This window comes from Sinocyclocheilus anshuiensis, unplaced genomic scaffold (genome assembly GCF_001515605.1).
Source record: "Sinocyclocheilus anshuiensis isolate Anshui unplaced genomic scaffold, SAMN03320099.WGS_v1.1 scaffold21, whole genome shotgun sequence".
Classification (NCBI taxonomy): domain Eukaryota; kingdom Metazoa; phylum Chordata; class Actinopteri; order Cypriniformes; family Cyprinidae; genus Sinocyclocheilus; species Sinocyclocheilus anshuiensis.
This window is the reverse complement of record NW_015536472.1, coordinates 8,838-23,472: the sequence shown is the minus strand read 5'-3', so window position 1 is coordinate 23,472 and position 14,635 is coordinate 8,838. Positions and strand designations below refer to the sequence as shown.

Below are 14,635 nucleotides of genomic sequence, written 5' to 3'. Positions count from 1 at the left end.
CACACACACACACTCACACACACACTCACACTCACACACACACACTCACACACACACACACGTCAAAGCAGATGCTGTCCTGCTGAGATCGCACGGCAGCTCACACTGATGTCTTAATGTGGGACAGATCAAGAATTTATCATCATGTAGATCTCCGTGTGTGTGTGTATATATACATTTTTTATTCATTTTTATTCCAGATTTAGTTTGTTATTTTAGTATATGAAATATATATGTTAAACTAAATTAAAATGAAATGAAATAGGTTTTTTTATATATATTTAATTTAATTTCAGTAAACCTATTTAATTTCAAGTAACGAAAATGTCTTTTTTTAATGGTTTTTCATTTTAGTTTGTTTTAGTTGTAGTTCACTGTAATAACCGTGAGTTAAACTGGTTTAAATGGTTTCTTGTTGGTTAATAAGTACAGTTTCAAAGCATCTTATTTTACACTGTAACAAAACTTTAAAGAATCTTGCACAATCCTCCTTTACTTTTTTTATTTTTATAATTTTTCATACTAACCACAGTTTTAGTGTATTAATAATAAGAAAGTTATTTACATAACTTAAAATGCAACCTAAAGGGTTTTACAATTTAAAGGAGTAACAGGTATTTTGGTGAAACTGTGGTACTTCTCATAGATCTGAATGTTTCTGATGTGTTTATTGCTGTGTGAAGTGGATCTTATCTCTCATCTCAAATATTAAAGGGGTCCTATTATGCTTTTTCACTTTTTCAACTCTAGTTAGTCTGTAATGTTGCTGTTTGAGCATAAAAAAGATCTGCAAAGTTACAAAGCTCGAAGTCCACTTCAAAAGGAGATATTTTATTTAACAGAAATCACTTCATATTTCAGAAGGCGGGCCTTCATTTGATACAGGAACTATTCGAGCCGTTCATGCCAGACTTGGGAGAGAGGTGTTGTAATAATGTAAAATAATGTTTTTCGAACAACCTAGAATGAGAGCCTGTTCTAGTACACACCCAAACAAAATCAAGACTTTGTAAAAGAGCATAATAGGACCCCTTTAAACTGATGCAGGAAGTCTGTAAGAACTGCAGCCTCTCAGGAGGTTGTGACTGTGTGTAAGCTTTCTTCCTGTTCCTGTCCTGTGCTCCAGCTTTGTGCCGCACTCTCCTCCTGCCATCTCCTCACACACTCCCTCTGAAGATGACCTGCTGCCCGCTGCCGAGTCATGTGACTCCTCCGGCCAGCAGGGGACGACGGAGGACGGCGGTGACGCGCAGACGGCAGCGGTCAGACCGGTGAAGACCGACCCCGGGAAAGTGCCAAAATGGCTCAAACTGCCAGGTGTGTTCAGGAGCTTATTGCATATTTCCTCATATGTTTGATTTTAGACGAACACCACTAGAGAGCGTACTGACACTGCTGTTCAAACGTTTTTGAAAACCGTCTCTTCTGCTCACCAAGGCTGCATTTATTTGATTGAAAAAACAGTAATATTGTGAAATATGACTACAATTTTAAATAACTGTTTTGCATGTGATGTAGTTTATTTATATTTATATCGCAATTCTCACTTTACATATCATTATTCTGACTTTTTATTTTGAAATTGTGAATTTGTATCTCGCTATTCTGACTTTATATTGAAATTCCGACTTTATATCTCACAATTCTGACTTTATATTTCGAAATTCTGACTTTATATTGAAATTCTAAATTTGTCTTGCAATTCTAACTTTTTATTGAAGTTCTTTATTTCAAAATTCTGACTTAATATTTCGAAATTCTGACTTTATTTTTTGAAATTCTGATTAATATTGAAATGTTTTTTAAAACTTTTGAAATTCTGACTTAATATTTCGAAATTCTGACTTTATTTTGAAATTCTGACTAACTCAATTCTGACTATTTCGAAATTCCGACTTTATATTTCGAAATCTGACTTTATATTGAAATTCTGACTTGATATTTTGAAATTCTGACTTTATATTGAAATTCTAACTTTATTTTGAAATTCTGACTAACTCAGTTCTGATTTTATTTCGAAATTCCGACTTTATATTTCGAAATCTGACTTTATATTGAAATTCTGACTTGATATTTTGAAATTCTGACTTTATATTGAAATTCTAACTTTATTTTGAAATTCTGACTAACTCAGTTCTGATTTTATTTCGAAATTCCGACTTTATATTTCGAAATCTGACTTTATATCTCGCAATTCTGACTTTATATTGAAATTCTGACTTTATTTCAAAATTTTGACTTTATATCACAATTCTGAAGTTGTTTTGTAATTCTAACTTTTTATTGAAATTCTGACTTTTTCAAAATTATGACTTTATTTTTTGAAATTATGACTTCGTATTATGCAATTCTGACGTTTTTCTAAGGATAGCAAGAAAAAAAGTCTGAATTGTGTGACAAGTTGCAATTATCTTTATTTTTCTATCCCATGGCGAAAACGTGCTTCCATAGTTTAATATAGGAAATATGTTGAAATAAATATGAAGTTTTTCTCATTTTTTTACTTTTGCTGTTGTTGTCTACTGTATGTTTTCAGGTAAGAAGTGAGGTTTGATCGATGCAGGAGGACGAGAGCTTTCAGATTCCCATCATTCAGTAGTTCAATAGATTGACTGTAATTCATGCAAACCTTCATCAAATAAATACACGATGATAACTGCCAATTGAGTTCTTCTCTTTATTTCTGACATCATCTGTTACTTATGATAATTCTGAAATAAAAGTTAATAAAAACTGCATAAACATATTTAAAAGAAAAAGAAAAACTAATAAAATTGGAAGGGGGATGCAAAACAAAATTACTAAAACATAAACTAAAATTACAATGAAAAGGAAAATATACCCACAACACACCCCAGACACAGGTGAAAGCCATCTGCCCTGCACTGAACATAGACTTCAGCTTTATTACTGTTAGCTCAAACTATTAAACACCATTTTCATTCTTTTAAATAAAATTAAATAAAATACAAATATTAGATTAAAATGAGAAATGTTGCCTTGGCAACTGACTGAATTTAAATTTGTTCATATACTAAAATTGCTAAAACTAATATAAGTACTGAAATAAAAATTTAAGTTAAATATAAATATAAAAAAAAAAAAGTTATGATATTAAATTACGAAAACAATACAAATTTAACGAAATTTCTAAAACAAAATATAAAAATAAAAGCTATTCATTGTTTATATTTTGTTTATATATGTTAATTTTTTTAAATAATTTTTTAATACTCAAAGAAATTATTTTTAAAACATTTAAGCTAAGGGACCTTCACCAGGGGGGTTGAAAATGATTTTTTATTTATTTATTTGTTTGTTTCGTACTTTCTTTATTTTTTATTTATTATAAAAATATAAAAGCAAGTCAATTTCAACCGAAGCTACAGATACTAAAGTTCAACTAAAGATCTCTCCCACATTAAAATGCATTATTTATAGTCTGTGGTGCTATTGTTATTGAAAACTAAAAATATTAAAAATAATTTCATTAAAATAAAACTGAAAAAATATATAAATATTAGATGGAAAACCTAAAATGATTAGAAATGTTTGCTTGGCAACTAACTGAAATAAAATAAGTTAAAGTACTAAAATTACTTAAAGTCATTTTAAAATAAAAATAAGTACAAAAGTAAAAATAAAAATGACAAAAGCACGTAGCAAAATTCAACAAAAACTCAAACTACAATTAAAATGAAACTGAAAATATAAAAATTAAAGCTAATTAAAAATGTTTATAAATACTATTATAGTATATAAATAACACTGATGAAAGTTTAAAATGTGCTTTGGGTTTGAATTAACTTTTAAGTCATAATAATAGACTCCGTTTGCTTTCTTAATGTGTGTTTATTTTCTTATTGTGAATAATTCATTAGTGCACCATACTACAAAATCATTAAAAATAAATAAATAAAAAACAAGCTTTTATTTTAGCTAGTCGCCAAGGCAACATCTTAAAATATTCATTTTTAATTTAAGCCTAAACTAATAGAATTTATATAGACATAAAAAACTAACAAAATTTAAACTTTAAAATTAAAATGAAAACTGAAAGAAAAAACATATACATAAAAATACTCATTAAAAATATGAATGAAAACTATAATAGTATATAAATGATACTAAAGTAACACTGCACTGTACTCTTAAAAAAAACACATAATCAAAATGCTAATAATAACTCCTAAATGACCACATTAACCAGTTAAATTCAGAGAAACATCATGTTATGGAAATAAAACTGGATGCAGATGCTGTTTCATGTTGACTTTACAGATCTTCTCATCATAATATTCCCAATATGATATAAGCTCACGATTAGGCTAGTTATTCACACCATCATAAAGCAATCTTTAGCCAAACAGAAGAACTAATAAAACGTTGAACTACAGCATGTGAGTACACTGATGCTTCAGCTGGTGGCGCTGTTGTGTTAAAAATACTGCTCAAAGGCGACAGACCAGGGTCATTTGCAGCAGGGTTATTAAACAAAACCATAAAAAAATTAAATAATACTTGAAATAAAATAGAATATATATTTTTTTAAACTTGATGTACTAAAATACTATATAAAAAGCTATATAAAACACCAAATATGAATAAAAATGACAAAAATAATATGATTCAAGCATGTTGTGGAGTGTTGATCTGTGTTTGTGCTGTCAGAAAATTACTCCAGCTGTTAGGGTTTGTGGTTAATTCAGTAAATGAGTCACAGATTCATAGGTTTCAAGCTATAGTCTGTGTGTCACTGCACTTTACCACAGAGAAATATTTAGACTCACGAAAGAAATATACAAAACATGCTATTACTTATTTATATATCTATTTATTTCTTGTTTCATTATTTTTTATACTCAGAATAGAAAAGAAAAAAAATATGCTAGGGGGCTTCACCAGGGGGTTAAAATTATTATTTTTTTATTATTTATTTATTTATTTTTTAAATATTTTTCATAGTGGAAAAAATATTAAAAAGTATTTAAAAATTATGCTAGGGGTCTTCATTTTTATCAGTTTATGAATTGTAAGATTTTTATTTTTTTTGTATACTTTAAAAAATATTTTTATACTCAAAAAAAAAAGTTAAAAATTATGTATTAACAATGATTAAAAAAATGTATAAAAAAAACATATACTGCTCAAAGGCGACAGACCAGGGTCATTTGCAGCAGGGTTATTAAACAAAACCATAAAAAAATTAAATAATACTTGAAATAAAATAGAATATATATTTTTTTAAACTTGATGTACTAAAATACTATATAAAAAGCTATATAAAACACCAAATATGAATAAAAATGACAAAAATAATATGATTCAAGCATGTTGTGGAGTGTTGATCTGTGTTTGTGCTGTCAGAAAATTACTCCAGCTGTTAGGGTTTGTGGTTAATTCAGTAAATGAGTCACAGATTCATAGGTTTCAAGCTATAGTCTGTGTGTCACTGCACTTTACCACAGAGAAATATTTAGACTCACGAAAGAAATATACAAAACATGCTATTACTTATTTATATATCTATTTATTTCTTGTTTCATTATTTTTTATACTCAGAATAGAAAAGAAAAAAAATATGCTAGGGGGCTTCACCAGGGGGTTAAAATTATAATTTTTTTATTATTTATTTATTTATTTTTTAAATATTTTTCATAGTGGAAAAAATATTAAAAAGTATTTAAAAATTATGCTAGGGGTCTTCATTTTTATCAGTTTATGAATTGTAAGATTGTTATTTTTTTTGTATACTTTAAAAAATATTTTTATACTCAAAAAAAAAAGTTAAAAATTATGTATTAACAATGATTAAAAAAATGTCTTGACTGGAGGGTTTGAAAATTATTTATTAATGTATGTATGCATTTATTATTTCTTTAATCAATTTTTTTTATATTTTAATTATTTTTTATATTATAAAAAAAACATAAAATTAAATCACATTCAAACAGCGCTGCAGATACTAAAGTTCAGCTAAAAATGTCATTATTTATGATTATTTAGTCAAAATGTGTGTGTATGACTTTGTAGAACAATAATGATGTAATGGCTTTGCAATGTGAGCATAACATATAAATATGTGGACTGGAGTGCTTGTGGATTATTGTGATGTTTTTATCGGCTCTCGTTCTGACGGCACCCATTCACTTGCAGTGAGACACTGATGCAGTGCTACATTTCTCCAAACCTGATGAAGAAACAAACTCAGGGTGCAGAGCACATTCTCAGCTAATGTTCAATTTGCATGAGTTATTCCTTTAAGAGCAGTGACTGTAGTTGTCTCACATATTTAGGGTTCATTCCTCAGCTGCATGTCTAACAATCCTGCATGTCTGCGTGTGGTTATATATAGCATAACTGTGGTTTCTTCTCACAGTTGACACACATTCCAGCCTCATATCTGCTCTGACGCTCCCACATACGGTCAACCCTCTCCTCTGGACCTCCACGCAATGACTGGCCGCATGGACGAACCGATTCTGGTTCCTGCTTCCAGATTCTGCTGAAATACTGAGTCTGTGAAGCAGTCGGATCAGAAGGTAATCGATCTGATGGTACTTGTGTAACACATCTTCTGTCCGTCTCTGTGAGACTTTCTGTGTTTGCTTTCTGACAGATTGTGAGTCAGAAATACTTCATGCAGGCCTGAGGAGGAGCGTCTGAGGAACAGCCTCGCCTCGAGCGACAGACAGACGACAGACGAGCAAGAGTCAGTGCTGCAAAACCCAACACTGATCTATAACACACACCAGTGTTCAAACGTTTGGGGTCAGTGAGACTTTAAATCAATACTTTGTTTCAGCAAGGACGCATTAAATTGATCAAAAGTGACATTTATAATTTCTGTTTCAAATAAATGCTGTTCTTTTGAACTTTCTGTGTTTATCTGTGAATCCTGAAAAAATGAATCCCTTTTAGTGTTTCATTTTGATTTTAAACGTCATTTATTTGTTTTAGTTTTACCTTTTTTATGATTTAATACATATTTAGTTTTATTTAGTTTTTTATTATTTATTCTAATTTGATATTTCCATGTTCTTTTATTTTTAGTGTTTTATTTTTTATCTATAATTATTTACAATTATTATAATTATAATGCATTTTTATGATTTATATAATTTAGGTAAGAGTTTTATTTAGATTTTGTTTTTACTTTGAAAATTCTTTAAGTTTTACATATTTATGATTTAATTGTTTTTAGTAAGTGTTTTATTTTGATTCATTTTAAGTTTAAAATATTTTTAATTTGTCATTTTTATTAATTAAATTTCTAGTCTGTTTTATTTTGATTTGAATTTTTTTATTTTACTTAAATAAAAATTTCTGTGATTTGGTTATTTATTTTGAGTGTTTTATTTACTTGTGTTCATTTTAAAATTATTTTCATTATTTTAATTTTACATTTTTATTATTTAATTTATTTTTAGTAAGTGTTTTATTTTGATTCATTTTAATTTTAAAATATTTTAATTATTTTAGAAACAAATTTCCTAGTCATTGTTTTATTTTGATTTGTTTTTAATTATTTATTTAATTTAATTTTACATTTCCATAATTTGAAAATATTATGCAGCACAACTGTTTTCAACATTGATTATAATAATTGAGTATAATAATAATAAATAGTAATAATATTTTATTATATATATTTATTTGTATTTTTGATCAAATAAATGCAGCCTTGCTGAGCAGAAGAGACTTGACCCAGACGTTCGAGCGCTAGTGTAGCGTCTCGTCATGAGTGCCTCCGCTGGTCATCATCTGAACGTCTCGGCTGTGTTTTCTCCCAGAGGTGCGGCCCGTGTGTGTCAGCTGATGCTGGGCTGCACCATCGTCTCATTAGTGATCCACAGCGCCGGTTACAGTGCCACCTACGGGACCTTCTGCATGGCGGTCTGGACGAGCTGCTTCGCCGTCAGCGCGGTCGTGCTGGTGCTGGACGTGACCCGTCTGTACGCGTGTCTCCCGGTGTCCTGGGAGAACCTGACGGTGACGTGTGCGTCTCTCGCCGCGCTGCTCACGCTCACTGCATCTATCCTGTATCCCGTGTTCTTTGTGCGCGCGGATGACTGTCCGTACAACAACTGCGAGGTCAGAAACTTCCGGATCGCGGTGAGCGTGTGCTCGTGGGCGGCGTGCGTCGCATACGGGACGGAGGTCTTCCTGTCGCGGGCCAAACCGGGGCACGGCGTGAGCTACATGGCGACGGCGCCTGGCATCCTGAAGGTGGCGCAGATCTTCGTAGGATGCGTGATTTTCGTGATGCTTGCCAGCGGGACTGATTTCACGCGGCACGTGGCAACGCTGTACTGCGCGGCGGTGTTCGGCGTGTGTTTGTCCGGGGCCGTGCTGCTGGTGGCGCTGGCGGTGTCGGGCCGGAGCGGGGCCCTGCGGCTGCCATTCGAGCGGCTCGCTGTGATCTACACGTTCGCCGCGGTGCTGCTGTATGTGAGCGCTGCTGTGCTTTGGCCCGTCGTCTGCTTCGACGGGAAGTACGGCGCTCCGCTGCGGCCGCAGGGCTGCCCGAGGGGCAAGTGCTCATGGGACGTGAAGCTCGCAGTCGCTGTGATGAGCTTCATCAACCTCGCGCTGTACATCGCCGACCTCGTCTGTTCCCACAGGAGCCAGCCGGTGTCACAGCGTCCTGGAGTCTGAACATTCATGACACGCAGACTGTCTCACGACTCCACTGCTGATATCACACACTGCTGGACTACTGTATTTATGATATGAACATGCTACTGCAAGGCCTGGTACAACATTCCTGTGCCACTCAAATCAGACGTGCAACTACAACTCCAGCTCCAAGCGCCATTTCATTCTTTTTTTTATTAATGTTTTGAATTGGTTTGATTATTAGTTTTCATTTTCACTCTAAAGTTTTAGTGATTTTGTTTGTCAAAATGTTGTACTTTTGTCATTTTAACATTTTTAAATATTACTATTAAGGTTTATTTTATTTGAGTTTTAGTTTTTATTTATTTGTAATTTCCTTTTTACAATATGTAATATAAGTCTCTGGTGTCCCCAGAATGTGTCTGTGAAGTTTCAGCTCAAAATACTCCACAGATCATTTATTATATCATTTTGAAAATGCTTATTTGGAGTGGAAGCAGAAACACGCTGTTTTTCAGGCCCGTTTCTTTAAATGCAAATGAGCTGCTGCTCCCCGCCCCCTTTTCCAGAGTAGAGCTGCTTCATTACAGCTCGTACCTGCTAAAAACATCCGTTTTGGTTCTGATTATCATGTTTATGGCGCTGAAATCATGCGTTTTAAACCATATTAGTTTACATATTAGTTTAAACTTCTGATATAGGGTTTTCTGAGAGCACACATCCGAAGCACACGCACAGAATGGTAGATGCACCGGGGACCTGATTATAGCACTTACAACCTGGAAAAGTCAGATTTTCATGATATGTCACCTTTAGACATATCATCTACCAACCAAGGAAACGTGAAAAAGATGAACCCAGTAACTCTGTTTTGGGAAGCCTTTTTCTTATGTGCTTTTGCCATTTTTATATATTATTTTATTATTGCTGTTTATTTTTATTTGAGTTTGAGTTTTTATTTTCACTTAGTAATTTTCTGCTTCAACTTTTGTTTAAAGTTTCTCATCTAATATTTATATTTTATTATATTTCAGATTTTTGTAATTTTTAAAAAAATATTACTATTTATGTTTATTTTTATTTTCATTTTCGGTTTTATGTATATCCAGTTAATATTTTTTAGTGCTTCAACTAAAATTAGGCAGCATTTCTCATTTTTGTTTAAAGTTTTTCATCTAATATTTATTTTTTATAATTTTTGTTTGAGTTTTATTTAAATTTTCGAATATGTTTTTAATAGCTCTGTAGCTGAACAGAATTTGCCATCGTGTTCTTCTTGCATAATTGATTATCAAATATTTCAGCTAGTTTTTGAAGACGCTTTCAGATACGGTTCAGTTTAACACATTTGACCATGTTTAAATCCGTTCAGCAGAAAATGATTTCCTGATGTCATCCAGGCACAGCTATTATTCATCCGTCCTCTTGTTCCTCTCTTCTCCTGTCGTGTGATGAGTCAGGAGAGCTTCTGTTTATTATACTCTCATTTGTCTCTTTGAATTTAAGTGTGGAAGATGCAGAAACATTCGTCTTTCCTGAAAACCTACAGGAACATCAGTGCTGTTGGGAAACGGAGAACAATAAAACATTCTCAGACGTGTGTCGTTCAGATAAAACACTGAACCTGTCGAGTTTTACACACTCATCTTTCACCAAAGAACAAGTTATTGTGCACCAGGGTTATTAAAACCATAAAATAATATTTGTTGCTTGAAATAAAATAAACCTGAACTGATAAAATATACATTTCATGAGATGCTGTTTCTCCTGTGTGGGTGTGTGTTTGAATGTGAGTGTGTAAGAGTGTGTGTGTGAGTATGTAAGAGTGTGTGTGTGGGTGTGTGTTTGAATGTGAGTGTGTGTGTGAGTGTGTAAGAGCGTGTGTGTGTGTGTGTGTGTGTGTGTGTGTGAGTGTGTAAGAGTGTGTGTGTGAGTATGTAAGAGTGTGTGTGTGGGTGTGTGTTTGAATGTGAGTGTGTGTGTGAGTGTGTAAGAGCGTGTGTGTGTGTGTGTGTGTGTGTGTGTGTGAGTGTGTAAGAGTGTGTGTGTGAGTATGTAAGAGTGTGTGTGTGGGTGTGTGTTTGAATGTGAGTGTGTGTTAGGGGTAGGGTTGGTGTAGGGCAATAGCACATACGGTTTGTACAGTATAAAAACCATTACGCCTATGGAGAGTCCCCGTAAACCACAAATACAAGTATGTGTGTGTGTGTGTGTGTGTTTATATCGACACGTCACACAACACTGACTTTGTTAACTGTTACAAGACACACGTTAACTGGTAAAAAAACAATAAAAGCCTTTCCTACAAATTGCCATCATATTTTAAATGTTACATTTAATAATAAATTAATAATAAATGTTATTTTAAGTAGTCATTTTAAATTCTAAATGCACTGCATAAAACCAAATGTTTTGCATTATTTGAACAAAAAACAACAGCATTATTTATTTAATTAGTATACCCTTTTTAAAAATTAGTAAAGTACATTTTTTTAACAACTTGTCAAAATCGCAAAACACAATTTGCTATAATTTGAACTTAAAACAAGACTACATTTGATCTTACTGGAACCGGGGTTACTATTAACTCAAATGAAAACTATTAAAAACGTTTTTGGTAATTGAAATGAACTTGAAACAGAATGAAATATAAATATTAGATATTAAATGAAATAAGTTTACGTCGAAGCACAAAAATTATTAGCTAAAATAAATAAAAACTAAAATAAAAAACCTAAAACTAAACCTGAAATAAATAAAAAAAATTCAACATAAATAGAAATACATAAAAAAAAACACATACCCATAATTAAATGTATACAAAATTAATAAACTAATATAAACTCCAAAATGTTCATAAAAACATATAATTAACAGTAAAGTAACACTGAAGTATATTATTACATTGTATCCAGCAGGATCTAATTTGCAGGATTCTATATTGGCACAAAATCATAACTGAAATTCCATTCGCATTCCTTTGTCACTCCAGTTGCACATGAAAATCAGAGTCCATTGAGTGTCTGTCTGTGATACAGCAGGGATGAACCCCAGATGATGCTGCAGGTCAGAGGTCAGAGGTCACGCATGCCCAGACGCTCTCCATGCGGATCAGCTTAAGACGGATTATCAAAGAACCTCAAGTATGTTTATCCAAAAGTTAGGAGAGCATACTTGAAATTCTCTCTTTCTCATGAATTATATATCAAAAGATTTCAGCTTTTTTTTTGTCCACCATTTACATACAAAAGTCTCAGTAATGGTTGAAGCACACAACTCTACCCTGTAAAGCCTGACATATGAAATAATACTCAGAAAAAAACTACATTTTTTAAAATGGAAAACCATTTATTGAACATTTAGACAAAATATTAAAAAATAAATAAATTTTGCATATGTTTTATGTTTCGTATAATATCTGATCCATCAGGCTTTTATGGCTCATATAGTCTGATAAAGTGAGAATATGGAGGAAAAACAGCTCAATTTTATTCAGACGTTTACTTCAAACGTTTACTTCAGAAAAATCAGTCAAGATGTGACACGAGAAGCAGCAGCTGAAGCTGGATGTTTGTACAATTACACTAAAAGAGCTTCGACTGGATAAAACACTGTAAACTATCAACCAGAGACAGAAATTACATTTATGACTAATGTTACTGCATGCTAAAATTAATTTAAATGGATTTCCAGGTCATTTAAATGGCATTTTTCCCTAACCTTATTAAATGCATGTGTCATCTTTATTATCAAATTCTTACATTTTATTAATAATTTCACTTGATATAACAAGACACAATAGGACTGTTAAATGAAATCAGTACTAACAAAACGGATCTTTCCACTGAAGAAGAAACAGAAGCAGCTGATGTGGCATGAATGCATTTACACTGCACAATTACAACAGCATAAATAATGTTATGAGCTTGGTGTTTTAAACCAGTTTTTTTTTAATATACAAATATGAAATGTTGGAAATAAATGCAAAGATAAGCGACTTTTAAACATGAAAGTAAACCGCCAGTAGGTGGCAGCAAGTCACTGTCTTAATGAGGGAGTCATTGAGTCGTTCATTCAAACGATTCATTCAGACGGCTGATTCATTCAAGAATGAAGCGAGTGCCTGTCTTTATGAATGAGTCACTGAATCATTAATCATTCATTCAAAACACTGAATCATTCAGTAAGGAAACACCGCTGTGTGTCTCTCTCAGAGATGCGCTAGACTGTGATCTTTGTTTGAACTATAGAGTGTTTTCACGACACGTCATCAATCCGGAAGTCAGCCATATTGGTGGCACTGAACGTAAACAATGCCATTGAACCGAACAGAACAGAACTGATTATTGCTGCTGAAAATGGTCAAATTATTGTCGTGTTTCGGGCTGTACTAATCGGTCAGACCGGGAAAAACATGGAGTACTATAGACTGCTAAAACAAATCATGGAGAAGAGCGCAAAATACTGTCTTGAAGGTCGTGACATTTGCCAAGTATGGTCCATACTCAGAATTTGTGACTGGATATTATACTGATTTCTGAAGATAATGTGACACTGAAGACTGGAGTAATGATGCTGGAAATACAGCTGCGCATCACAGAAATAAATTACATTTTAACAGATATTCACATAGAAAACAGCTGTTTTAGATTCTAAAAATATTTCAACATTTTTACAGTATTTTTGATCAAATAAATGCAGCCTTGCTGAGCAGAAGAGACTTCTTTAAGACACATTACAAATCTCACTGATACCAAACTTTTGAACAGCGGTGTAGCCTATAACCCAAAAAAATAAATATATAAATATTTACATTTACATTTTTACAAAGAACGTTCAAAAATAAAGTTTTCTAACTTAACAGGAATGTTCACCTGTCCACTCGATCGTATGTTTTTGGTAGTTGATATCGGAGCATGTTTTAATCGTCATGTGCTTGTGTGTTAGAGAGCAGCTGAGGGAGAATATGTCTGAATAGTGTTCATGCCTGTGTGTTAAATATACAGACAGCTGCTGTCTCACTCATCTGAGAGCAGCGAGACCATGTCCGGCGTTCATTCCGCCATTTTTACCATCTGTCTGCCAGCGAGCGAGCGCGGGAAACCTTCGCGCTTCTTGACAGAAAGTTCGAGCGAGCCAAACTTCGCCCATCTGCCTCTTTTAATAAGTTAATTAAAGTCCCGCGGCGTGGGCACAATATGTCTCTCCGTGCCCGCCGGAGCGTACCGACACTCATTGGCTTTCTCCCTCAAATCCCCTCAGATTTATTAAAAATACCCAAATACATGAATCAGTTCTGTCTGAAAAGGAATCCAGGCGATTTCTGTCACTGTGATTACATGGAGACGGATGCCAAATCCACAGATTGACGTTTTTCTTAAAGGGGTCATAGGATGCTACATGCACTTTTACAAGTTGTTTGAACTGTAATGTGTGTTGGCAGTGTGTGTACACAACCACCCTGCGAGTTGTTTGAACTGAAATGTGTGTTGGCAGTGTGTGTACACAACCACCCTATAATGATACAAATCCACCCGGTGTTTTTTTTTTAAATCTGGTTAAATGTTTTCCCCTTCCTCAAATCGAGCTGATCTCAGATGCCTGTCTGTGTGACGTCACACAGACAAGCCCCTCCCACGATAGTTTGATTGACAGTAGCGTTTCAGCACAGACTGGACTGGTGTCTTACCTTAGCTCCGCCCTGAGTGACTGTCATCAGTCCGCCATTGTTTCACCGCCGGAGCAGATGTAGACATGAATGACTCCTAAGCGATTGAGGTGTTCTGTTGTTGGATGTAATAATGAACACAGCAGTCATCATTTACTCCCGACATCTGAGCAGCTGAAGACACAGTGGATTACATTGTTTCTGAAGGGAATGCTCCCTGATCTACATAAATGCGTCTATGTTCACGCGAATTATTCATGATTTATCTACAGAAGAAGTGAGTATAATGTCTTGTAATGAATCTTTGCAAATCGTCTTTCCTAATAATGTGCTAATTAGCAAGTTTCA

The 14,635-nt window shown here is 33.5% G+C and overlaps 1 protein-coding gene and 1 pseudogene across 1 annotated transcript; both read left to right on the top strand.

Annotated features, from left to right (window-relative positions):
• The window catches only part of LOC107700282 (tether containing UBX domain for GLUT4-like), an 18,383-nt pseudogene extending 15,726 nt beyond the window's left edge, over positions 1-2,657 (top strand).
• Positions 2,658-7,740: 5,083 nt separating this feature from the next.
• Positions 7,741-8,770, top strand: LOC107702654 (myeloid-associated differentiation marker-like protein 2). The gene has a single exon (XM_016505071.1). It carries the CDS (start codon positions 7,741-7,743, stop codon positions 8,656-8,658), a length of 918 nt encoding a protein of 305 aa, XP_016360557.1. The 3' UTR covers positions 8,659-8,770.
• Positions 8,771-14,635: the final 5,865 nt, after the last annotated feature.

What these genes read in the sequence shown, in the direction of transcription:
- LOC107702654 (XM_016505071.1), top strand. Translation starts at nt 7,741, where the DNA reads ATGAGTGCCTCCGCTGGTCATCATCTGAACGTCTCGGCTGTGTTTTCT.